This window comes from Hypomesus nipponensis, chromosome 9 (genome assembly GCF_054491055.1).
Source record: "Hypomesus nipponensis isolate SF chromosome 9, ASM5449105v1, whole genome shotgun sequence".
NCBI lineage: Eukaryota > Metazoa > Chordata > Actinopteri > Osmeriformes > Osmeridae > Hypomesus > Hypomesus nipponensis.
Genome location: NC_140369.1, coordinates 16,010,652 through 16,034,150, shown reverse-complemented (window position 1 = coordinate 16,034,150; position 23,499 = coordinate 16,010,652). Strand labels below are relative to the sequence as shown.

The 23,499-nt window shown below is 48.6% G+C and overlaps 3 protein-coding genes across 6 annotated transcripts; 1 reads left to right on the top strand and 2 right to left on the bottom strand.

Annotated features, from left to right (window-relative positions):
• The first annotated feature begins 466 nt into the window (after nt 1–466).
• LOC146273205 (retinol dehydrogenase 10-A-like) lies at nt 467–2,955 on the top strand. The gene is made up of 5 exons (XM_084705226.1): nt 467–916; nt 1,526–1,624; nt 1,741–1,886; nt 2,254–2,385; nt 2,540–2,955. Exons 1-5 carry the CDS (start codon nt 467–469, stop codon nt 2,658–2,660), a joined length of 948 nt encoding a protein of 315 aa, XP_084561352.1. The 3' UTR covers nt 2,661–2,955.
• A 136-nt stretch (nt 2,956–3,091) lies between these two features.
• cse1l (CSE1 chromosome segregation 1-like (yeast)) lies at nt 3,092–11,657 on the bottom strand. Its single transcript, XM_084704651.1, has 25 exons — nt 11,515–11,657; nt 10,657–10,747; nt 10,356–10,498; nt 10,141–10,242; nt 9,818–9,963; nt 9,641–9,731; nt 9,348–9,455; nt 9,148–9,240; nt 8,859–9,026; nt 8,634–8,763; nt 8,412–8,477; nt 8,064–8,266; nt 7,874–7,958; nt 7,685–7,746; nt 7,285–7,421; nt 6,982–7,085; nt 6,725–6,822; nt 6,180–6,330; nt 5,829–6,037; nt 5,569–5,666; nt 5,346–5,431; nt 5,098–5,179; nt 4,525–4,671; nt 4,193–4,424; nt 3,092–3,873 (listed from the first exon to the last, which is right to left on the bottom strand). Exons 2-25 carry the CDS (start codon nt 10,739–10,741, stop codon nt 3,784–3,786), a joined length of 2,916 nt encoding a protein of 971 aa, XP_084560777.1. The 5' UTR covers nt 10,742–10,747; nt 11,515–11,657; the 3' UTR covers nt 3,092–3,783.
• A 20-nt stretch (nt 11,658–11,677) lies between these two features.
• Nucleotides 11,678–23,120, bottom strand: LOC146273203 (protein polybromo-1-like). Of its 4 annotated transcripts, none has more exons than XM_084704646.1 (30): nt 23,016–23,120; nt 22,396–22,547; nt 22,147–22,244; nt 21,915–22,062; nt 21,387–21,536; nt 21,182–21,298; nt 21,027–21,095; nt 20,762–20,860; nt 20,576–20,661; nt 20,409–20,494; nt 20,061–20,277; nt 19,676–19,817; nt 19,464–19,558; nt 19,109–19,388; nt 18,878–18,983; nt 18,067–18,706; nt 17,715–17,926; nt 17,318–17,503; nt 16,893–17,050; nt 16,542–16,799; nt 16,122–16,267; nt 15,882–16,039; nt 15,534–15,717; nt 15,132–15,333; nt 14,439–14,640; nt 13,896–14,051; nt 13,344–13,547; nt 12,849–12,901; nt 12,525–12,738; nt 11,678–12,306 (listed from the first exon to the last, which is right to left on the bottom strand). In XM_084704646.1, the coding sequence occupies exons 2-30, from the start codon at nt 22,534–22,536 to the stop codon at nt 12,143–12,145; spliced, it is 4,971 nt and encodes a 1,656-aa protein (XP_084560772.1). In that variant the 5' UTR covers nt 22,537–22,547; nt 23,016–23,120; the 3' UTR covers nt 11,678–12,142. The 4 variants fall into 4 exon arrangements, with proteins under 4 accessions (XP_084560772.1, XP_084560774.1, XP_084560773.1 ...); XM_084704648.1 differs by having other exon boundaries at nt 20,409–20,488; XM_084704647.1 differs by having other exon boundaries at nt 21,185–21,298.
• Nucleotides 23,121–23,499: the final 379 nt, after the last annotated feature.

The window sequence follows — 23,499 nt, the reverse complement described above, 5'->3', positions numbered from 1 at the left end:
CTTACACTGAGCCCTATTAATGGCTCCTGTTACTTGACGTTGATGCTTGATCTCCCTTTGATTACTCTTTTATAATTATGGCATATTAATAGTTGATTACTTAAAACGCTGACATGGGACAGGATAACTGCTGGTAGCCACCAATAGAAAAGCGTTTGTCATGCTCACGAGTCGGAGTTGGATGGTCAATCCTACTGTAATCAGTAAGATCAGGAGACCGCTGCATGCTCACGAGTTGGGTAGTCAATCCTACTGTAATCAGACAAAAGCTTTTCAATTGGTGCCCACCAGCAGTCATCCTAATCCCATGGCTTGAAGTTACATAAAATGTCCATCCAATCCCAGGTCGCATGGAACAACAACAAATAGCCAAAGCTTGACGGTCTCCACTTGTTTGCGTTGCTCTCTGCATCCTGACCCATAAGGCTATTACAAGATTCTCAACCTGGATGTAAAATAGAGCAACATGATTGTGCTCGTAGACTTATTGTTGATGCTCATAGATGTAACTATCTCCATCCTCAGTGCCATAGTCCAGACTGTCATACGGCCGCGGCTGAAGTGCATCGATGGAGAGCTCTGTCTAATCACAGGGGCCGGGGGGGCGCTGGGTCGTTTGTTCGCTCTGGAGTTCGCCAAAGAAGGGGCGCATCTTGTTCTCTGGGACTGTAATGCTGATGCCAACAAGCAGACCGCTAAACTTGCTCGGGAACTGGGTGTCAAGGTGCACACCTATACTGTGGACCTTGCGCGTCGGCAGAACATTTATGAAACAGCGGAGCTGGTCCGACGCGAGGTAGGGGATGTCACTATGGTGGTAAACAACGCGGGGGTGGTATCCGGACGGAGGCTGCTGGACTGTCCGGATGAGCTGCTGGAGAGGACTCTTTTGGTGAACTGCCATGCGCTGTTTTGGGTAAGGTTCAAATACCCCAAATTACGAATTGGTTTTGCATCTTAAAAAGAAAGAAAGATATATGAATATTATAACAGAAACTAAAGCGTCAAACGAATGACTTATATAGGGCTTATTTAAAGGGGCCACTGTTGAGCTGCCTGTGTTTGCTCACTGAGGTGTGATGAGAAGCTCAGCAGCCTGAAAGCAAACACCACCTCAGGACATGAAGGCGCATGTCCAAAAAAGAGAGGTTTATGATGTCAGCCCGACTGTAGCTTGATTTCCCTATCGCGTTCTTTCTTAGGCACTAGCGAGACCTCAGATCATGAAAGAATGTGACCTCCAAATAGAAATGTGATTCTCTCAATACGATCCTCTTACTATAACCTCGGTCTCATGTTCAGAAGAATGAAGGAATAAGCTCCCATACCACATCATCCTCTTATATTTGACTTTACTGTGTGACAACAGGCCCACACTAGAATTTACAGAACCAGCCTACTGGTTGGCTTATGCATGCTTGGCTCCAGATCAGAGTGGGGAGGCACTACAGGAATCATGGATCCTCATGGTTCCCTACACAGTTCGCTAATGACTGATTGTGTGTGTGTTGCTCTCATACAATAGATGACCAAAGCCTTCCTGCCTCAGATGAAAGCTAAGAACCATGGCCACATGGTAACCATAGCGAGTGCCCTGGGCCTCTTCAGCACAGCCTGTGTGGAGGTGAGGTTGGAAAACGTCCGTAGATGACGATGGCCTTGACAGTATGGAGTGTATTTATTGACGATAAAATAAGTGACTGGAATGACAGTTTCTCCCTTTCTCTTTCCCCCTTCCAGGATTACTGCGCCAGTAAATTTGGGGCTGTCGGTTTCCACGAGTCATTGACCCATGAGCTGCAGGTGGAGGGTTTGGACGGCATCAAAACCACTCTGGTCTGTCCTTACATTGTGGACACAGGGATGTTTGCTGGCTGCCAGATCAGGCAAGACACCTCCATGACTTTGGTCGCTGCATTTCTGTATTGGTGGCCCTTATCCAGAACAACTCTGATACGTGCCATGTATGCTATATGGTCAATTGTATGTGGACATTCATACGCTCAGTATACGGACACCTGCTTGTTGGACCTCATTCCAAAACCATAGGCATTCATATGGAGATGGATCCCACTTGGTTTCCATAGCTGCGGGGGATGTCCGAGCTCATAAACAGCAGCGTGACGATCAGGTGTCCAGCGTACACGTTGCTTCGTCACCACCTGCTGCTGCAATGTGTATGTCACCGATGAGGAAAGTGTCTGCTATAAATGAATGGAGGTATTTGTGGATGTGTGTGAACCCCACCCTCAGGAAGGAGCTGCAGGGCCTCATTCCGCCCCTGGATCCCCTCTACACAGTGCAACAGTCCATGAACGCCATCCTGGGAGAGCAGCACATGATCTGCATTCCACGCCTCATGTATATTCCCTTTGTCTCGCGGGCGTAAGTACGGCGTCTTCCACCCTCGGAGCCGTCACCGGACTGACGGAAGGCCCGGGGTGGCAGGTCCTCCTGTTACGTCCTGTCTAGGCAGCCTTGTGTTCAAGCCCTTAGGCCTTAACCCTGTGGTAACTGTGCACCTGCTTTCCATTCGCAGCCTGCTGCCGTGGGAGGCCAACGTGGCGACGTACCGCTTTATGGGCGGTGACAAGTGCATGATGCCCTTCATTAAGAACATGGAGCAGAGGACTGCCAATGGCCACGTCAAATCCTCCTAAAGCCCCTGCTGTCTGACTGAATGACTGCCATTCGCAAGTGAATCAACGGACCACTTCTACTCACCAAATGTTTGTGAGAATCTGGCAAAAGGCCAGTTCTCAGAAGGGAGAGAGCGTGCATATTCTCACAAGTGGATTTTTAAGTGCTCGTACAACGTCACACACGATTATGTGCAGCAACGATTTAAGCTATACTTTTAAAGAGGACAATCCTTAGGATGTAGTATACATGTGTCATGTTAAAAAATGAACTGTGCAAATGTGTTAAGAATGTACATAATAAATATAAATGTCACAGTTTGACTTGCCTTGATTCACTATCACCAAGATCATGCTCTGGAGCTTATCAAATGAAAGCATACAGAATCATTACATATCAAACTTGGGCTTGACTTCAACTTAAAATGCAGTAAACAAGGAAAACACACAGATCGTATACAAGTGCCTCTTTTTATTCACATTCGTAGACAGTGCAGAAACTAAGACCAGACAAAAAAAGACAACACTACAAGAACATGCAACAACAAAAAACTGAGCGTTGTGTATTGGGTGAAGCAACAACTACAAGCTTCCATAACCGTGAAGACCAAGGAGTTCAAACGGTTGAAAAACAAGGACAAAGGAAACACTTCTGTTTTGATTCTGCTGAAGAGGCTCGTGTCACCACCAGGTAAACTGAGGCAGCAGCTATATTGGTGATGGTTGTTAACAAGGTCAACTAGTCCTACCAAACATGATGTTTGAAATCGTGTTAATGAAGCCAGCCTCAAACAACTTGCCTTGACCACAGCAAGCATTATTTTATGGGTGAAAAACACACCATCCCATAACAAAGAAAAAAAAGTGTCGTTCAATGAGGAGCTCAATATGGTAAACTTCAGATCCGCTTCTTTCAGTTTTGATAGTCCACTTAAAACCCTTTAAAATCCCAATAAGTACTAGATGAGCCCGTCGGGCAGTTTGGGTGTCCATCGTGAGTGTGTTTGGTCAGTCTTTCGTTCACTCAGGTCTGTGGTAGTCAGTCCCAGTCCCAATGTGGCACCGCAATGGGGTCACAAGCAGCACACTTCCTGTGCAGCGCATCCTGGTCTTGAAGTGGCGGCGACCGTCAGGGAGGCTGGCGTTAGACCAGCTGCACGGTGGCAGCCTGCAGGTAGCCCTGGAGGTACTGGAGAGCCTCCGAGTTCAGACTGGTGCTCAGCATGGAGGGAACCTGGGGGGAGAAAACAGGCTCGCTTACTATCCAGAGGCCACGCCTCCACACGGCCCCACCCACCAACACATGCCTCCGCCCACCAACACATGCCTCCGCCCACCAACACATGCCTCCGCCCACCAACACATGCCTCCACCCATCACCACACGAGGCCCATGTGCAGTAACCCTGCACGCAGGGGCAAACGCATCCCGAAAACCCCTCCCTTTTCAGCGAGCGACTACACAGACGTGTTACATCGGCACGACCTTGGTGTTGTGTGTTTGTGAGCTACCAAGGCCGTGTCTGTACTAATCACCCCCCCCTCCAGACTTACCCGTCCGGGGCAGGCTGTGGAGAGCTTGTAGAGGGACTGGGCCAGCAGGATCTTGGGGTTGCTCACAGCCTCTCCTATGGGGTCATGCTCCTTTTTGCCAGCGAAGGCGAGCTGGGAGAAGGCCGTCTGGTAACCGGGCGTGTCCTCGATGTCTATGAAGTGCTCGTCGTCGGGGATGCTGTCGTCCTCTGGGAGCTCGAACAGACCAATCAGAGCCTGGAGGAGCGGGGTCCTGGAGAGCGGGAGGGTTGAGCCGTTAACCTAGACACACCTCCAAAACAACAACACGTGTCTGTGTGTGTCTGTGTGTAACGTCCAGGTCTGTTCCTCACCAGAGCTTGGTGTACTCAGTGTCCATCATGGCGGGGCACTCCGTCAGGACCTTGGTGATGCCCACGGCACAGATCTTCTTCTCCACTGGCCCAGACACCTTCTGCACCTCAGGGATGACGATCTTCTCCAGCACCATGCCAAACATCCTGGTAGGGAAAACTCTGGTCACCGAGAGCTCTGGAACAGTGTGGACCACGCAGCCCCAGCCAGCTGGTTGGGAGGTAGCGGTTTCTACCACTGCAGTCAGCTTGGTCATACCGAAATAAAGCTAACTGCCGTCTATTCCTGTGATCGTTAGCGAGCTTATATTGATTAAAAGATCAAAGTGTGGTTTTCTACTATATCATCCGTCACCAGGGAATAAAGCATCTTGAACGCAACTTTAGCATTCATTCTCAGTTTGCGACAGACTAGCGTGTTTTGCTGGCAGAGAAGGACAAAAGATCTAATCAATCAAAGGAAAGTGGAGTCTGTGTGTTCAATACAGAAAAGAACATTGAATCAATGATGGAAAACGGATGAATTTTGCCAGGGAGAGAAGTGCACCAGTAGGCCCACACACAGACGCTCACTTTGGCTGGATGCTGTCGAAGATCTCCTGGAGAGCGATGGCTCCGTACTTGACGCAGTACAGGTTGATGAAGACGAGGAAACCTGCGGGGGAGATCAGACAGCAGCCACGTGGGACAATTCAAGTTCCTGGGTATTAAGAGGAGCCAAGCTGGCATGTGAGGTCCGTCTATAAGGTGTGGAAAAGGCATGTGATGTGGAGAGAGAGAGAGAGAGAGAGGGGGATGCAAAGCTGGGAGCCGGGACTCACTCTTGATGAACTTGGTGGTCTTGGAGCTCTGCAGCCTCTGGAACAGCAGGATGAAGATCTGCTTCCTGTACTGAGTAATGGACTCCCTGGGAGAGACACACAAAAGACAACATAACCCAAAAGCCCACTTTTTTTTTTCTTTTTTTTTTTTTTTATCGAACCAAAAATTCTATGTTTGGAAAATTAGATTTGAATATCACATCCCAGACGGTTCTCGACTCACGTTGGCATGTGCTCGATGATGCTGTTGAGCAGGTAGAAACCTTGGTGGTCGTTGGCCTTGGAGGCAATCAGCTTCTGGAACACTCCGAGCAGACCGGGCTGTGGGGGCCAAGACAACAGCTCAACCTCATTTCATTTCTACTTCAAAAAAATATATAGCACAGCCACAAAGGAGTGGGCATATAGAAGTGGCTCAAGTTCACTTCCTTCCGCGCTTCTTCCTCGAACAACATCCCTCGCCACGACCGCGTGTCAACGTACTATTTTATCGGCGGCAGAGTTGGCGATGGTGACGCCTCCCTTCTCGAGGTAGGCCTGGAGCAGGCGCACCAGAGGGGGGATGTTGCCCGTTCGCTCCCACAGGACGGGCTGCAGCAGGTGGGGGAACAGGGCCATGTAGGACTCGGGGATGGAGCTGGAGTGGATCTCCAGGAGCAGGGACATCACCTGGAACACGTAGGGCACAAACTCTGCAGGCGGAGGAGGGGAGACGGGGAAAAAAAAACAAATTGACATCGTATCGAGAATGATTACACATGTGAAGAATATTCGCCATCCTATTTAGCTAAGCTACTACTTGAGCGAAGATCTGGGAGGTGCAAGGCTGCCTACCCTGGACATCACTCTGGAGGATCTCGGTGAAGACTGGGAAGAGGGCCTCCTCAAAGCTGCTCACGGTGGCAGGATTGGCCTTGCAGGTGATCCTGATGGACAGGCACAGCGACTCAAACAGGTAGTGGTTGAAGTGAGGCTTGCTGGGGTTCTGGAAACAAAAAGAGTTACAGAAGACACTAGTCAGCACGGCAGCTAGTGAAGAGGTTTGACTAAAGTTGATGTATGCTTATTTAGGATGTGCAAAATAGAATCAGTTACACACTGATTCGTAATCATATATGAATATGTAATCAATCCATTCACCTTTACTCTTTGTAAATTGATTTACCAACTAAGCATTTTACTGTTATTTAGTTCTTAGTATAACTTTGAAGAATTACAGTGAAGTACCATTGAAAAGAAGCCGTTGTGTACGACATCTGTGTGTATGACCCCTCTCACTAAAGGAAACGAGCGCTCCTCCCTCCACCCCAGCCTACACAGCACAGCTGGGTGTAGAAGGCTGGCTCCGAGGCGAGTCACGGACGAGAGGCGAGGCCTACCTTGCTGACGAGGAGGAGCTTGTGAGTGAGCTGGCCAATCAGGGTGGGGACATATGGAACGATGGCTTCCTGCAGCAGGGAGAAGCTCCGCATGATGGCTAGAGGAGAGACAGGGGAGCGTCAGGAAAGAGCTCGTCATCACAGACACAAATTTTCAGTCGTCCCCCCCCCCCCCATTTCAAAGAGGGGGTTTCATTTCCGGGTTCGGACGAGACGGCAGAGGGAGCCGTGGTCAATGTAACAGCAGAGCCGCATGCCTTTCATGATGTATTCATTCTCGGCGGAGCCAGGGAGAGCCAAGGACTTGAACAGGTGGTTGAGCAGCTGCTCGGTGAACGGGGCCATCTCAGCAGCAGTGATACTACAGACACAGAAGGAGACCAGGAAATAGATCCAATTACAACACCCACACTCCAAAACCTCACGAGTCACGTTTCCCCGATTCTACAGGCCGGGGTGGTCGAGACACAAAACGCGGTAAAAGCCGCCCATCTGAACAGCTGGGTAATAACAAGGTATCGATGTCGACGTCCGCCGGGGCCTTGGCGGGAGCTACTCACAGTGTGGAGTTGTTGGGGCCCCTCATGGTGAAGAGTCTCTCCAGGGCGTGGGCAGCGTAGGTGTGTTCCACCGTGCTCTCTGCCTGCAGGTGGGCCACCAGCAGGGGGACGGCCTGCAGCAGCTGCTCCTTGGGGAGCTGGAGGAGAGCAGGGGATCAGATTCGATTCAACTTTATTGGTCAGAGTCCAGACATGACGACATGCCGTGAGCACCTGAGCAGAAGCGCAGAGGGAGGGAGGGAGCCGAGCGTGTGTGTGTGTGTGTGTGTGTGTGTGTTTGAGAGAGAGAAAGAGAGAGAGAGTGAGTGAGTAGCTCAGCTACAGATGAAGAGGTTTCATATTCAATCAAAGGAAAGTGGGGGGTGGTGGTGGTGGTGCCGTTTTGTTAAAGCACGAGTACCTGACTTCTGAAGATCATGACGTACTTGATGGCGTCCGCCTTCAACACCGGGAACTCGTTCACTGGAGGGAGAGACGAGTGGCTGTTGGGTTAGGGAGTCCGGGGGCAGGAGGAAAGCAATCCGCCGGTCAACACACACACACACACACTCGCGCGCGCACGTTTCAGGTGACCGTGCGCTCCCCTTACCGTTGGGGGACTTCAGGTCGGTGAGGATGTGGTTCACAAAGAATTCGGTGAGATTCACCAACTCATTCGCCTGTGTAATGCCGTGCTGAAAAAAGACAAATGGCATACGATGAATTATGAATCCCCCCCCCCGCCCGCCCATAACACTAACCTCTGTACATAGCCTCCGTTTACCACCCCCCCCTCCTACCTTCTGCGTCTGGGCCTTGGAGGCCAGAGAGGTGACGAGGTAGATGGCCGCGTCTTTGTGCTTCCAGTTGGCCCCGGGGCTCTTGGCGTACTCTCCCAGCATGGAGTTGACGTAGCCCGAGAAGATGGCCGTGACGGGGCCCTCGAAGAACTTGCACAGGCCTCGCACCAGGTCACACGCCGCCCTGCGCCGGGTGTCAATGTCTGCGGAGGACGGAGGAGGCAGGAGCGTGTTACTGGGCGACGCCCTGCACAGCAGGGGCGGTTCATGGGGACCAAAGACTGGGACGACGCGGCTGGAGCAGAACGGGTGCGAGGACAAGCGGAGGCGAAGTTCAGGAGGAGTTACCTGATCCTTCGAGATCCCTCCTGATGTACTCCTCCGAGTTGTCCTCGAAGGCCTCCTCGTCAGCACCTGGGGAAGGACGAGAAGACGCGGTCGGTTGCAGGTGCGATCGTCAACTGACATCACAGAAGCTCATGAGTAGGGTCAAGAGTTAAGTGTTTAAAATCACTAAATTTATAACTTTTTCGCAATTTAATTAATTCCTTGAAGAAGATTTGGACTCACTTCTGAACTCCATGTTGGGCACAATGACCTTCTCACAGATGCTGGTAAGTGTGTTCTGGTCTTCAAAAAGATGCTTGTAGTGGGGTCTCTCACACACAGATGCCAAAAATTGGATGGCATTGCTCACAAGCTGAAAACCAAAACAAAAGATGGGCAACATGTACTAGCAAGGATTACCACCATCTACACACACAAGTGACACGAGCACCAGGTCTGTGGTCTCACCAAGTCATATTTGACCTCCTGCCCCGTGGACACCAGAAGGTTCCAGATGGCTGTGACGAAGCGAGGCAGGTACGGCTGGAACTCCTCATCGTACTTCTGAGCGTACAGCGCAGCGTTGTCACAGATCTGAGACTTCAGCAGCTCCAGAAGCCCCGCCTCTTCTTCATCCTGGGGAGGAAGATGGCCGACCGACAAGACAGTCAGACTCGCGCTGCGGCGCTCATTCGCCAAACCCCACTGAACTCTTACGCGGACGCCATTCATCGCATACTGCAGTGACGTCACTCACTTCTGTTTGTAACAGCTTGTTGTCCAAGGTCAGCAAGTTGTGGAAATTGGACATCCAGGTCTCCATGTTGTCCTCAAAGAACTCTGGAAGGTCCTAGTGGTGTGTGGAGAAAGACTTTTGAACCTTGTGTTTCAACATGCAATCACCATGACCTGCAGCTGTGTCGAGATGGAGAGAGAGCCGCGAAAAGAGAGACGCACCTGGAAGTTAAGGCTGTAAAAGAGTTTGGAGATGAGCGTGAGGGAGGAGAAGAGGACCTTCAAAGCGTTGATGTCTGTGGCGTGGGTCTGACACAGCTCAATGGTGGCCTGGGATGTCAAAAAAATAATCACAAATATATATCATGTATAACAAACCAATACATAGTTCATTTTCATTTCATTATTTAAAAAAGAAATACAATTAAATTCGATTAGAAATGAGAGCTACACAGGTCCTCTAACAGGTGGTTCATTCAATTAGGAAGTATCTGAGACACCATAGCTCGACATACCTTGAACAGTTCTGTCAGAGGTAGGGCAAACGTGTCCAGCACCAGCTTGATCTCCAGCCACAGCTCATTGGACTTGAACTCGTGGCGATACCTGAGGGCGCAAAAGACACACAACATCATTTCCTCCCACTGATGGGAGCAGGTGACCGTGGCCACGGAACAATCCGGGAGACTCACCTCTTGAAGAGCGAGTGTGCGGTGCGGAGAACCCCGTTGATAATGTGGAAGTCTCCGCTCTGGAAGCGGGTGACCATTTCAGTCAGGAGGTCAGGCCACTTCTGGGGGAAGTCCTCTCTGCCGATGATGCTGATGGCATCGCTCAACTGCACAGACAGAGCAGCGCATGCGCGGTCAATGAACGCTGTCTTCATCTCCATATTGTTTGTTAAATGATCATTGAGACAACGATCAAACTCAGAATAGAAGCTAGCGCCAGACTTGACAACTGCACAGGTCTGCTTTGTTTCCTCGTAGGCTGGATGAGAGCATGGTTGACATACCTGTTTCTGAATCTGTTCAGGGCTGCTCAACATCAGATTGACAATGTTGGCCTTGATGGTGGTTCGATCTGGATCCGAGATTTTGTTTGGTTCATCCTCAACCTCGGGGGGGGGGGGGGGGGGAATGTATGCAATCTTAGGACTGATATACATTTCTCATCATAACATCCAGACCATGTCCATTTCACTCAAAACACCACCAAGTCCACACTCACTATGCGCCAGTTCCTTTTGATGTAATTCTTGAAGGTGACGGCTGCACAGACCCTGATCACATTGTCCTGAGACTTCTCCAGCAAGGTGAGAAGTAAGATGGGATAGTTCTGGCTTCCCTCAACAGACTCCAGGAACTTCTCAGCTGGTGAAGAGGACAAAGGAATACAGTGTTTGAAGGTAGACTATCTGCTGTGACATAGGATACATTAACGAGCAATAAAACAGCAGGGCTTGATTTGATAGATTGACCGAGCTTGTATTGTTTAGTAGGAAATATGTAATCGTAGACACGCTTCATACCAGGCCGTCGTACTGCTGGATCTGGGTCCAGAGTTTTGCGGAGAAACTCTGTGAGAGTTTGAAGGTTAATATCATTCAGCTCCATGGTGCACTGGAGAAAATAGAAAGAAATATGAATCTACCCAAAGACACACATGACGTCGATATAAACAAACTGGCAGCAATTGTATTCTGTATTCTAGAGAGAGTGATCCAACAATGAAACAACGTATTTTTTCGTTGTATTTACAAAAGCTGAGGCGCGGGGCTACCGAGTCAGAGAAGGATACACCATGATGATGCTTGTTCAAAAAATAGCAAGCTAGTAGCTAGCTGGTAGGGCTAACCAGGTACATTTAGCCTATAGCTTTCAATTACCGATATGAATGTTTACTAGTCACATGGATTAAGAAGATTTTAAATATTACAATAGTTTTACCAACTCATCTGCACCACATTGCATAAAGTTGGCCTAACGCCGTTACGTTAACTGGCCAGCCACAAGGCTAGTTATGCTAAATAAAACCTGAACTGTGAGTGCCAATAGTTGGCTTAACATGCTTGCGTGCTAGCACTGGTTTTCTCAGGGATGGCTAACTAGATTGAATCCGTTTTGTTTTGTTACTATGTATTCTTAAAGCTATTGACGAAGTTAACTAATAGCATACTTTGACTGAGCCAAGTAGCTAATGTTAAAAAAATAAATATCTAAGTAGCTAATATTAGCAAGCAAGCTACCCACAACTAGACATCCTCGTGAGACATGAGTTGCATTCTGTCAGGGTTTTGACTAGCTAGCTCTAAAGCTAGCAGACCAGTCATAAAGCTATCTCGTTTGCAGATATAACTGACATACAACTTTATAACATGACTTCTTACCTTTTCAAGCTGTTGGCGTCCCAAAAGTATTTCGCCGGCGTGTATGGTCCACTAGCTACCTGACAGCCTCTTTTTTTGCTAGCTTTCAAAAGTCTCAAGCAACTGCGCGGTCTGAGCAATGCGCATGTGCACAACATGTCAAACGAGCCATTCCAGACACGCCCCAAATGCACACTGGGAATTTATTAATCAACACACGTTCATCAATATTTATGAAAATAGAACTTGAAATTGTGATAAGTGCCTTTTCTGTCAGATGCTAGATCTTGAATTCTGTTAGATTTTGAATTCTAATAGACTTACAGTACCACAAAACACAATGAAATGTAATCAAGATGCTGTCTATGCTAGTAATTTTGTATGAAAACACTGTTCATTACTATCAATACAATAATGCACTTGGAACAATACATTTAAAATACAAATACGAAACAGCTTGAACAAACTTCGCACACTTTTTTGAACATTCCAACAAATCCAAACATCTTTTTTTTGTGCCATAACAACAACACTCACTAACGTAACACAATAAACATTCAATGACGCTTTTTAGTTTAGTTTTTGCGAGCTTTCAACCTTTCCTGTCTGACAGTGTAAGGCGAGGAGGCTCGGGTGCAGAGGTATGGACCTACAGGTTGTAGGTCTGGCGGATGTTCAGGGTGTCCCGCAGCATCAGGTCTCGGAGTCGCCACAGTGCATCTGCCATCGTGTTGTGGGCGCCCTTGCTCTTTAGCCAGTGTGACGGCAGTCTGCTCTCCTGCTCTCGAGTCAGGCGGACGTCTTTCTTCCGAGCTACTCAAGCGTGCACACACACAACACATGATTCACACACAACACATGATTCACACACAAATACATACTACCATGTCCCCCATCTCAGCAATCTAATACACACATGCATGTCGGGGGGGGGGAACAAACATCCACAGTGTACTCACGTTAGACAAGAAGATCCCCGTTTGAGCTCGATTTTCTAGGGACTAAGATCCCTGTCACGGAGGAAAACTTACCAGAGAGGGTTTGGTCCCATTTGCTGATGGTGGAGGAGTCTGCTTTGAGTCCTTCGATGTATTTCAGGTAGGCCTCGGAGTGCAGCAGGCGCTGGGGTTTGGGCGGTGGGGACACAAACATGGGTGTGGAGGGCTGCTGGATGGCTGGCTGGCCCACCTGGCCCTGTCCTGGGTACGGTGGTGGGGCCTGCTGCCCTGCACCGACCAGGCCCATCTGAAGACAAAGAGCTGCCATGAGCTGTGACACTCAAACTCATAGTAGAGTCATCGTTTGTCTTTCCTCAGGTGCCGTTTAACACATCATCGGAGTAACTCTGAGGTTACCTGTCCTCCGTAGGGATTCCCCCCTCCAGGAGCCCCAGCCATGACATTGACACCTGTTGGGAGGCATCCAGCATAGACAGTTACATAGACTTCTTAGCATAAGCCGCTACCCTTCTCGTGGGATTGGGTAGTAGTAATTCTTGTATTAAGACAAATCAGTATGCTAATGCCCAAGATTAGATTTAAGAGTGCAGTGGCATGGGCATTTGGAAATCCTCTCCATACCAATGATCTACACTGAAAGGCTAAGTTTGTCAGAGGTCTCTTAGGGTTAGATACAGCAAAGCCGTCGCACTGTGTCGTAGAAAGAAACATTGAGTTCCCAAAGACATCATATCAGCAAGCTAACGATAAAGCCAAGCCTCAGGTGAACCACTGTGACCTCATCACCGAGGGACCTCAGCCCACTGTACAGGTAGCCCCTCCAGCAAATTAAGAGAGAAAGGAAAGGAAGCAACTGCATGGGCCGGCGGCCGAGGGGAACGTTGCGCTTACCCTGGTATGGCATGCAAGGGAACGTGGGCATCCACGGCGGCAGGAGATGGTGGGGTATAACAGGCGCCCCCATGTGATGTGGTGGCATGCCAAGTACCATGCCGTTACCAGAGCACTGCAGGGGCATGGCGCGGGGCCTGTATGCACCCATCATGCCTTTATCAGCAGAGGAGCGGGCCGTGACGCCACACGTTAACCATGCAACTACAGTGACAGAAGTCATGCGGTAGTTAGACAGCATGCATTCATGTCTATATTTAGCGCTACAAGCAGAACAACACAGACAATACAAATCGGCTAAGGCAATTACACAGAGATGAGGAAACGTGAGCATGCACGTCGTTGACAAGTACGTCTTAATCTTCACAAGCAGCCTATCACGATGACGCAGACGACGTGAAATGCTTAAGTCATGAGACGGGGGGGGTAATGCACGGACATAAGAGGATTACACCCCGAAGGAGTCGAAAGGTGGAGGAGGCGTGAGCAAATGAAAAGGGCATGCTAGCAGTTGAGCTTCTTATTCCAGCGTCCTCGTCTGCGAGGGGTTACCTGACACAGGCGTCATGCTGGGATTAAGCATCCCCATGGGGGTCGGGGGGGGCACCACCCCCATCAGCGCCCCTACTGGGGTACCTGCTCTTGGGGAAGCCTGCTGCTGGGCTGCCCTCTCTCGCTCCTGCTGCTCCGCTACTTTGGCTGCCCGCTCTGCAAAAAAAACACGCTTACTGACCGACCGACCGCATCCTACAATACGAACAGTTTAGAAACGAGATCTCGCAATCCAAATGTGGTCTCCGGAGACGTGGAGGCCTTTTATTGGGTTAAACGTGGCTTAGGGCCAACGGTGTACAATTTATAATTTACATGACGTCATTTAACAGACACTCTTATCCAGAGCGACTTACAGTAAGTACAGGGACATTCCCCCGAGGCAAGTAGGGTGAAGTTCCTTGCCCAAGGACACAACGTCATTTGGCACGGCCGGGAATCTAACCGCTCAGCCGTCTGACTATCATAAAGCAGGAAATTCCTGCTAAAGGAAATCCCCCCACCTGAAGCTCTAGACCAAACCCTAGCCCGTCCGGCTCTCACCCTCGTACTCGGCCTTCTTGGGAGCCTCCAAGTTCCTCCACTCGGTCCCCACGAGGCGACTCAGCTCCCCGAAAGAGAAGTCCGGGTGGCGGGCCTTGATGACCGCTCGCATCTCGCTGCTGAACAGGATGTAGCCGCTCATGTTGATCTTCCTCTTGGAGCCCTCCTTCTTGGACAAGCCTTTCATGGACTTTGGGGTCGACTGGAACCAGAGACGGGCGGCGACCACATGGCGGACAATTGGACACAACGGATGATTGCGGAGCTGAAAGTCCATCAACACTACCAAACGACACGAGATGTTCCTCGCAAGAGTTTTTAGTAGTTGGTAGTCAAAGATCACGAGCGTCAGCATGCTGAAACGAAACACTTATTTCGCAACACACCCCAACTCACTAGACTGAGTGTGGGCTGCAATATGGTCTGAAGTGATATTTTATTTTTATTTTATTTCACCTTTATTTAGCCAGGTAGGCTAGTTGAGAACAAGTTCTCATTTACAACTGCAACCTGGCCAAGATACAACATAGCAATAAGACACATACAACAGAGTTTCACATAGAATAAACAAACATAATAAGCACAGTAATTACAAATAAAACAGTTTAACACTAGACTGTTTTATTTGGACGGGTTAGGGTTTGGTCTAGATATGGGTTGAACAGAGCGCGTGCAGTATCCTACTCCACTAACCTGCGGGGGGGTATACGGCATGATGTCCATCTCGCTGGACAGGGGGGTCTGGATGTGTGGCAGGGACGCGTCCCCCAGGTCCCCCTCGTCCTCCCCCAGGTCTTCCAGCTCCTCGTCCGTCATGTCGGCAAACTTGGCCTCCAGCTCCTCGATCTTCCTGTCCAGCAGAGGAGACGGCTCCTTCTGGGGCACGATCAACTTCCTGTCGGGGCGGATCAGGGGGGAGAGTGAAGTCGAGGTTTACACCTGAGAAATCATCTTTCAACAATCATAATAATATAAAAAATGATATCTTATTTTCAATCAGTCAGTTAGTCATTCACAAATCACTTTTTGATTTGAAACACACACAATTTCCGACCTCCCCAAATGATGACCCCTCATCACGGTGAGGCTTCTCACCGAAAATAGTAGATCTCATCCTCCACCACTTTCCCAGAGGGGGAGAAGCGCTTCAGGCCCTTGAACTTCTTCATCTGCTTGTCCGTCTCGATGTAGCGGCTCTCACACAGCAGCACGTCCTCCTCGGGGACTTCGGTCGGCCGGCACGACAGGTAGTCCTTGAAGGAGGACACTGCGCACTTTCCTGTGAGGTTTAGATACGTTGAGTTTGGACATCATTGTTTTCAATGAATATGTACATTATTACTACTGTATATATATACAGTACATTATGTATAGAAAGAGACAGGATATAAAAAAAAAAATACAATTGCAGATCTACATCATCCCCAAAGCGTGTGACTCTACCTATGATGCAGGTCATGGGGCACGCCTCCTCCAGGTTGCTAAGGAACACTTCCTTCTTATAGAACATCTTGGTGGGCTCATGTTCCGTCTCCTCTGGGTGGATGAAGATGGGCCCAAAGAAGTAGGCTGACCCATCCCGCACCCACATCTTCTCGATCCTGCTCAAGAGAAACAACCATAGAGTTTGACACCAATGTGCTTCAGACTTTTTTCCCAGCAATCAATGTGTATTGACATTACCTGCCCACACGGTGGCGCACTAGTCCATGGGAGCGTATGTAGACGCAGTCCCCCACTTTGAGCCAGGAGTCGTTGTAGCACAGTTGCTCGTAGTACTGGCAGCCCGGCTCCCCATTGGTCATGTCCATGGACACGTCCTCCCTCTCCTGCACAACCAATCACACGTATTCACTTCAGGTTATTCATCAACAGTAGAACGTTTAATAAGAATAAGTGAAATAAGTAGTACACATGCTTAATCATGCACAAATATTTACATTATAAATATGTAGTATACATATATACACACACATACAATATTTACTCGTTTGTACTATACATACCCTTTTTCTGTCCCGTTTCCCTGGCGTTAGAATAATATTGCTGGATTGAGCACAATTAATCTATGAATCTATGAATCTTTCTCCAAATGGAACTCACCTTATCCACGACCGCATCTGCACTCTTGCCCTCCTCCTCTGCTATCTCAGAAGGCTTCTCGTCTTCGTGTTTTGGGGCAAACATAGAGGCAACACGAACTACAGGCAACGGGATGTCACGAGGGGCAAACCTCACAGAGCTCACAGGCATGGTCCACATCTTGATCTTTTTGAAGGACTTGGTTTTGGCGGAGTAACGGGATTCACAGACGTATACATCTTCTGCTCTGAAGCCGTCGGGGTGAAGTTTGAAGTACTCCTGAAAGTTACCAAAACGTTTAACATCAAACTAGGATTTTCAGATGTTCTGTAGCAGGCACCTCAGGATGACAGAATTGGCCAAATGCCTCACCTTCACAAACATGACCACACATTTGCCCAGAATTTTGTTGACAGGAACTTTGTTGTAGTAGTCACTTTTGAACACCTCCTTCTCCAAGAACTTGCGTGTAGCAAGATGGAATGTTTCATTTGGTCTGTAGAACCAGCAACCATAAAGCCATTTCTCACCTGTGACATTGGAAACACAATGTGATAAGCAATAGCAACAACCATAGCTGGCTAGCTAAAGCCCATACTGCTATGAAGCCAGGATGATATCAGTATAGCTACGGTTGTACGGCAGACACTCATACAGGTCTAGGGTGAGCTTCTAGGAGGGACTAGGGGGATAGCATCATAGCTAGCCCATTCAAGACCAAAGAGCTCTCAAACGAGCTACGCTAGCATTAGCAAAACATGGCTGCCTGAGGATCAGCGAGTCGGGAGGGAACCGACCTGCGTCGTCCTGCCACAGACGCTCTATGCAGACGATGTGAGGCTGGAGGTTGGGCTCTGCAGGTTCCACATAGACATAGTCTCCCACGTGGTACATGCTGTCCTTGAAGCTGCAGTCCTGGCTGTAGGTGCGCTGCAGGCCTGAGTGCCACGGTCCGGCTGCAGGCTCCCCACTCTTCTCAGCCTCTGTGGGGATCCACACCACTATACGGTCACATCACTTGTATTCTGCAGTCTGGATTAGGACATTATTTAGGACGGTTATCGTTCAAACCAGTTTGATGTTCTGGATTGCGTGTGAAGTCACTTAATTTAGAATTTTCTAGGACACAAATGATTCTGCCTGCCTGGTTAAATAAAGGTGAAATAAAAATTAAAAGAATAGACGGTGGCATACCTTTTTTCTCCTCCTCTCTCTTGACCTTGTCCTCCTCCATCTCCTTGGGCAGCTTCTCCTTCTTCTCCTTCTCCACGTCGCTGTGCAGGTGTTTGGAGGTGTAGCTGAGGGCGGGGGACAGCAGGATCTCACCGTTCTTGCACAGCTCGTCTCGGATGCGTGTGAAGAACTGCTGCAACTCCACGGCGTCCTCGAAGATCTCGGAGTCCGTCCTGTGGGCGGGGCAGGTGACGTCATAACAAGGCTTTTGACAAACCCAAAACTCAGAACAAAACATTTTGCTCCCTCAACTTTTTGTTCTTTTTGTCTACATTAACCAAGAACACCACGAAAGAAAATGGCCTCCCCATACCGGTGCATGCGCCTGGCCTTCTCCAGCACCTCAAACATGTGATCCTGGAACACGTCCAGCCTCTTGTAGCGCCCCCGGTCCACGTTGGCCCTGATGATCTCAAAGTTGAGCGCCGGCTTGTCGGGGTTGGCGGGATCCACGGCCGGGATCTCGGCCAGCGAATCGCTATAGCAGCGGCCCTCGTCGTCCTGATGGCCGAGCACGGAGACGAAGAGGCTGCGGACGAGCTCCTGGATGAGGCGGGCCACGTCGGGCACGTGGGCGTCCTCGCCGCCCTCCAGGTCGCGCCGCGTCTCCAGCAGCACCCGGTGGAGCATCAGGGCGTCGCGGTAGATGAGCGACTCGGGCTCGTTGTAGGTGCAGGCGTTGTTGAACATCAGGACCAGGTCTTCCACCAGCGCATCCACGTCCTGGTACTTGTTGGCCAGCATGTGGCTCTTGACCTTCTCCATGTCCACCGGCTTCTTGATGGCCACGTAGTAGTCGGGCAGCTCGGCCCGCGACGGCAGGCGCAGGAAGATGGTGCTGAGGCGGCGGCCGCGCTTGTCGGTGAAGTTCTTGACGGCCTCGTAGAGCTCGCTGAGCTTCTGCTGCAGAGGGGTCAGGTACTTGGACTTCTTTAAGGTGAGGCTGCTCTTTCCTGGAAGACAAGGGCAGACGTCTGGCCGTGTGAGTGTGTGCGCGTGCGTTCCAACACTTGTGCCTTTCAGTTACCTTCAATCAACATGTAACGCGGTATGTCCAGTATGTAGAGGCTGCAAAGACATGAATGGATGAATGAATGATGCGGGAATAACAAACGGCAACGTACTGATTTTAAGTTTGGGCGAGATCATATCGTCCTCATCCAGCAGGGGGCCCAGTTCTCTCCACTTGTCCTTCAGCAACTTCTCCAGGATGTCTGCGTCATTGTACACCTGAACCAAGACCAACATAAGTGGACAGGAGCACTGAGGTCCAATGTACTGTGAGGACCTCTATCACTCTCACGACTGACAAAGTAAACGTAAACGCAATCTGGTGTTCTGATTGGACCGCTCACCTGGGAGCCCTCCTCGTTGTAGTGTCGTGCGTTGCGGAACATGAGCTTCAGGTCCTCCACCATGGAATCCTCGCTCAGGTACTTGTCGGAGCGAATGTTGTGGTCGATGATCCTCAGGTCCATGGGCTCCAGGATGATCTTGTAGTAGTCGGGGTAGTCCTTCTTGGAGGGCTTGACCATGAAGAGGTCACACAGCCTCCTGCCAGTGCCCATCTCGCGGGCTTCGATCACAGAGGAGTAGAGCGTCTTCATGCGGTTCTTCTTGGTGTTCTTCTTGTGGCTGGAAGTGATATGGGAGGTGTGAGGGTCTCAGGCTGTCCTGACGGATGATTGTGTCGTCGTCGTGGATACGTACCTCTTCCTCTTGGTGCTGCTGGTGTCGGACATGGTGGAGGAGAGCATGCTGTCACCGTCATCGTCCTCTCTCCCTAACAGTTCCTTTCTCTTCAGCTAAATGACAAGTCGACACACACACACAAAATTATTAAAACTCTCTTGAGTCCTGTACAGCCGAGCTGTTTTTCCCCCCTTTTCCACCCATTTCAGGTGTCGCGGACCACGACTGACCTGCTGAATGTGCTGTAGTTTAAGCGCTCGCTTGTAGATGGAGGAATGGGGCACGTTGTAGCGTTTGGCGTTCTCAAACATCAGCGAGAGGTCGGTGTCTATGTGCTCCACGCTCTCGTACTCGCTGTTCTTCATCTTGTTCCTGTGGGGCAAGAGGGGGCTCTCATGTTTGAAGAAGGAGGAGATAGAGATATGTCCTGTACAATCCATGTGGTAGTGCAATTATAGCCAATATCAATAACAATATGGGACGATCAGAATTTGTAAATATTTAACCTCACCTGATTTAACGATTCAATCATCTGATATATACTAACATGCCTATAAAACCATAACTGATCCATACTGATCCATACCAGTCCTGGACAGATGAGAGTGGCCCTACCTGATCTGGAGCAGGCAGGTGGGCTGGCTGATCTGCTGGTAGTAGTCAGGGTAGTCCTTTCTGGAGGGCAGCTGGAGGAAGGGCTCTGAGATAAGCTGGCCCTGGCTGTTGCGGGCTCCGCGCACGGCTTCGTACAGCTGAAAAATGGGGTTAGCTATGTCTATGTTGGAGTGAAGGCTCTCTGCTTCCGACTCCACCTCGTCATAGTGAACAGACCCTGCGAAAGTCACAGACAGACCAGAAAGATATGTCATCTGAGAAAACCATCTTTAGCTGAGATTTTCTTCCAATGACGATCCAATGGCAATTTCCATTGTAAAGAAACAAGGACAGACAAATGAGACTTACCAGAAAGTATCCCATCCTCATCACTCTCATACTGAAGAGCCATGGTAATGGCTGAGAGGCGGTCTCCCTGGGTACACCTTCTGTTCCTGACACACACACAGATGTTACAGATGGTGTAAGGACTCGGTGTAAGGTCATGTCCTTTAATATTCCCACTATGAGGCTACCTGATGCGAATGCTGGATTTGACTGGTTCTGCATGCTCCATCTCAGCCTTTCGTTGAGCAAAAATCTTTTTGATATTATTGGCATCCTGAAATATATGATGAATATAATGATCAGTTTGACCTGAAGTGGCATCAATCAAGAATGACGTTCTTATTAAAGACTCTGTACCAATCACGCAAGCTTACCTTGAAAACTTGCGACCCAGGCTCATTGTATGTTTTGGCGTTCTTTACCAGGAGATCTATGTCTTTCCCCATGGCGTTAACGCTTCTGTAGAGGCCCATCTGAGAAACGGCAACTATGTAAGCGATTAGTTCATAAACGCGTTTGAAATCAAATGTGCCTAAAACACAGTCTGATCACTTCAAGCTTCAAGGACTTTGATCCAATTTTCACCGTTAACTAAATCAATGTGTGGTAAAACATAAGTAATTATCCACGGAAACAAACCTGAATCCTCTGGGCGATGATTTTCAGGTCTATTGGATCCTTTATAATGGCGTAATAGTCTGGGTATTGCTGTCATAAGCAGAACACTCATCAAAACTTGAGAGGAAGCTCAGTCAAACATGCAGATTGAGTAGGACAGACAGAATGGTTCTTACTACTTTTGAGGGCAGTTTGTGGAACAGCTCGCTGACGAGTCGTCCCGTGGGCTCTGTGTAGGACACCACAGCATCAAGCAGCTGCTCCAGTACCTCTTTCAGGCATGTGGGGGCGCTCTGCAGGTCAAACACAATTACACTCAACTTAAGCTGCTCCAGCTACAAACTCTGCTTCAGTCCCGTGTGTCCCAGATCCAACGATCACCTCATCCTCATTTGAACCTCCCGGGTGGTCTTGTGCGTCGTCTCCGTCCTCATCTTCTTCATCATAATCCCCTCGCTGGACAAACTCGTTCTTGGTGCGCAGGTAGAGGTCCCACAGCTTACAGGCCGCCCTGTACTCAGGAGTCTCAGGCTGCAGGAATAGAACACATCATAAACTCGCGACTGTTTGTTCAAGACCAAGCAAAAGTGATTTCTCGGGAACTGTCACTCACAGGCAAGGAAAACAGTTAGTGCATTGCCTGAAAATGGTGTTCCATGTTACATTTACATTACATTTAGCAGACGCTCTTATCCAGAGTTACAGTAAGTACAGGGACATTCCCCCCGAGGTAAGTAGGGTGAAGTGCCTTGCCCAAGGACACAACGTCATTTACTATGGCCGGGAATCAAACCAGCGACCTTCTGATTACTAGTCCGATGCCCTAACCGCTGAACCGCCCGACTCAATGTTGTTATTCCATTGTTTTGTTGGCTACCTACGAGTCAGTCCCTTCACAACTGTGTGTACCTTGTAATATGTCTTTGCGTTGTTGAAGAGGAGCTGGAAGTCAGCAGTAAGCTGCTCCACATCATCGTACTCCTCCATCTTCAGCTTCTGCTGGAGCTTCATCATGTCGATGGGCTGGGACACAACGTGGTAGTAGTCAGGTTGATTTCTGTGGAGAGCAACAGGTCAAATATTGTTTCAAAATGACGAAGAAACTATAGAAATGATATAGTAGATAATATGCCTTCTGTACCTTCTCTTAGGCGCTCGTATGAACAGCTCACATAACATCCGACCCTGGTCATCCTTATAGTCTCTTATTGTGTTGTACAGTTCATGGCAGACAGCAATCTGTTCACAAGCATTCAAATTACGTAAAAATACTAGATAACATACTGTTCATTACGTGAGAATACAAATTATGCCAAACATAAGGTTGACCTTCTATAGATTACATTACTATATGTTTTACTTAAGAAGCTTAGTAACAGAAAGAACCTACGGGATCCACCGTAGGAATGTTTGAAGTTCTTCTCCTTTTGCGTCCCACTGAAGTCACTAAGGATGAAGGCTGGCCGTCGTCAAAGTCCCCTCCGCTCACACTACTGGAGGGGGACGTAGCCCTTCTCCGTTTGGAGGCCATGACTAAAACACCTGTAAAGAGGCGAATTTTTATAAAGATTCGACATGATTGATCAACAAACCTACTTCAGTTATGGTTTTGGAACCCAATGGCCATGCATATAGCCATCATATTAACTGCAGCCAGGGATTGTATTAATCAGATTATTGGCTATATTCATTTTCTTTTCAACGTCATCACTTTCATTATTAAATAAAAATGAATTTGAAAAGACATTCAAGTGCGGCTTATATGGGATTTGGGGCGGTTTCCACAACCGCCAGCTTCAACGCCACAGGCTCAGCATCCTGGCGTTTCCAGACAGGTTACTAACTAGCTATCGTAGTAGCCGTTTATAAAGCAGTAAGCAAGCTAACTATAGCCCCAGCATCATCAGCCTAAAAATACTGATAGGTAAACAAAGACAGTCAAAACACTAAATTGATAAATACACACCACGGTTGAGGGAATTTATCCCTGTTTGCTAAACAATAGTGTACCTTTTATATCTTAAATTATTTTATACGATTTGAGAAGGCTGGTTGATATCAGAAAGATAAATACAAATTTAACAATAATGTACCACACAGAATGTCACTTCCGTATCCGCAAACGCAACAATTTCACAATAAAAGGCTTAGCAGCATGAATTTACAAAATGTACTTCTTGTTGCATAATCAAGTGATCTTTTCATTTAAAAACGTACGACAAATTATAGTAAAGTATACTTATAATATGTACAATATGGTATACACTGACAGTGTGGGGTCATTTATAATAATGCACAAAGCCTCAAAAACTCCACTTCAGCATTACTGTCTCAAACTTCTATTTTGAAAATAATTGAAGAAAATAAAATCTTATTGCTGTTGACTTGCACACACATTTTTCTCTGCACAAACGCAACTGCACTGCAGACCAGCATTGTACACAATCTTAATTAATATTTCAAATTTCACTACTTGTGTCCACTGATAATTAAT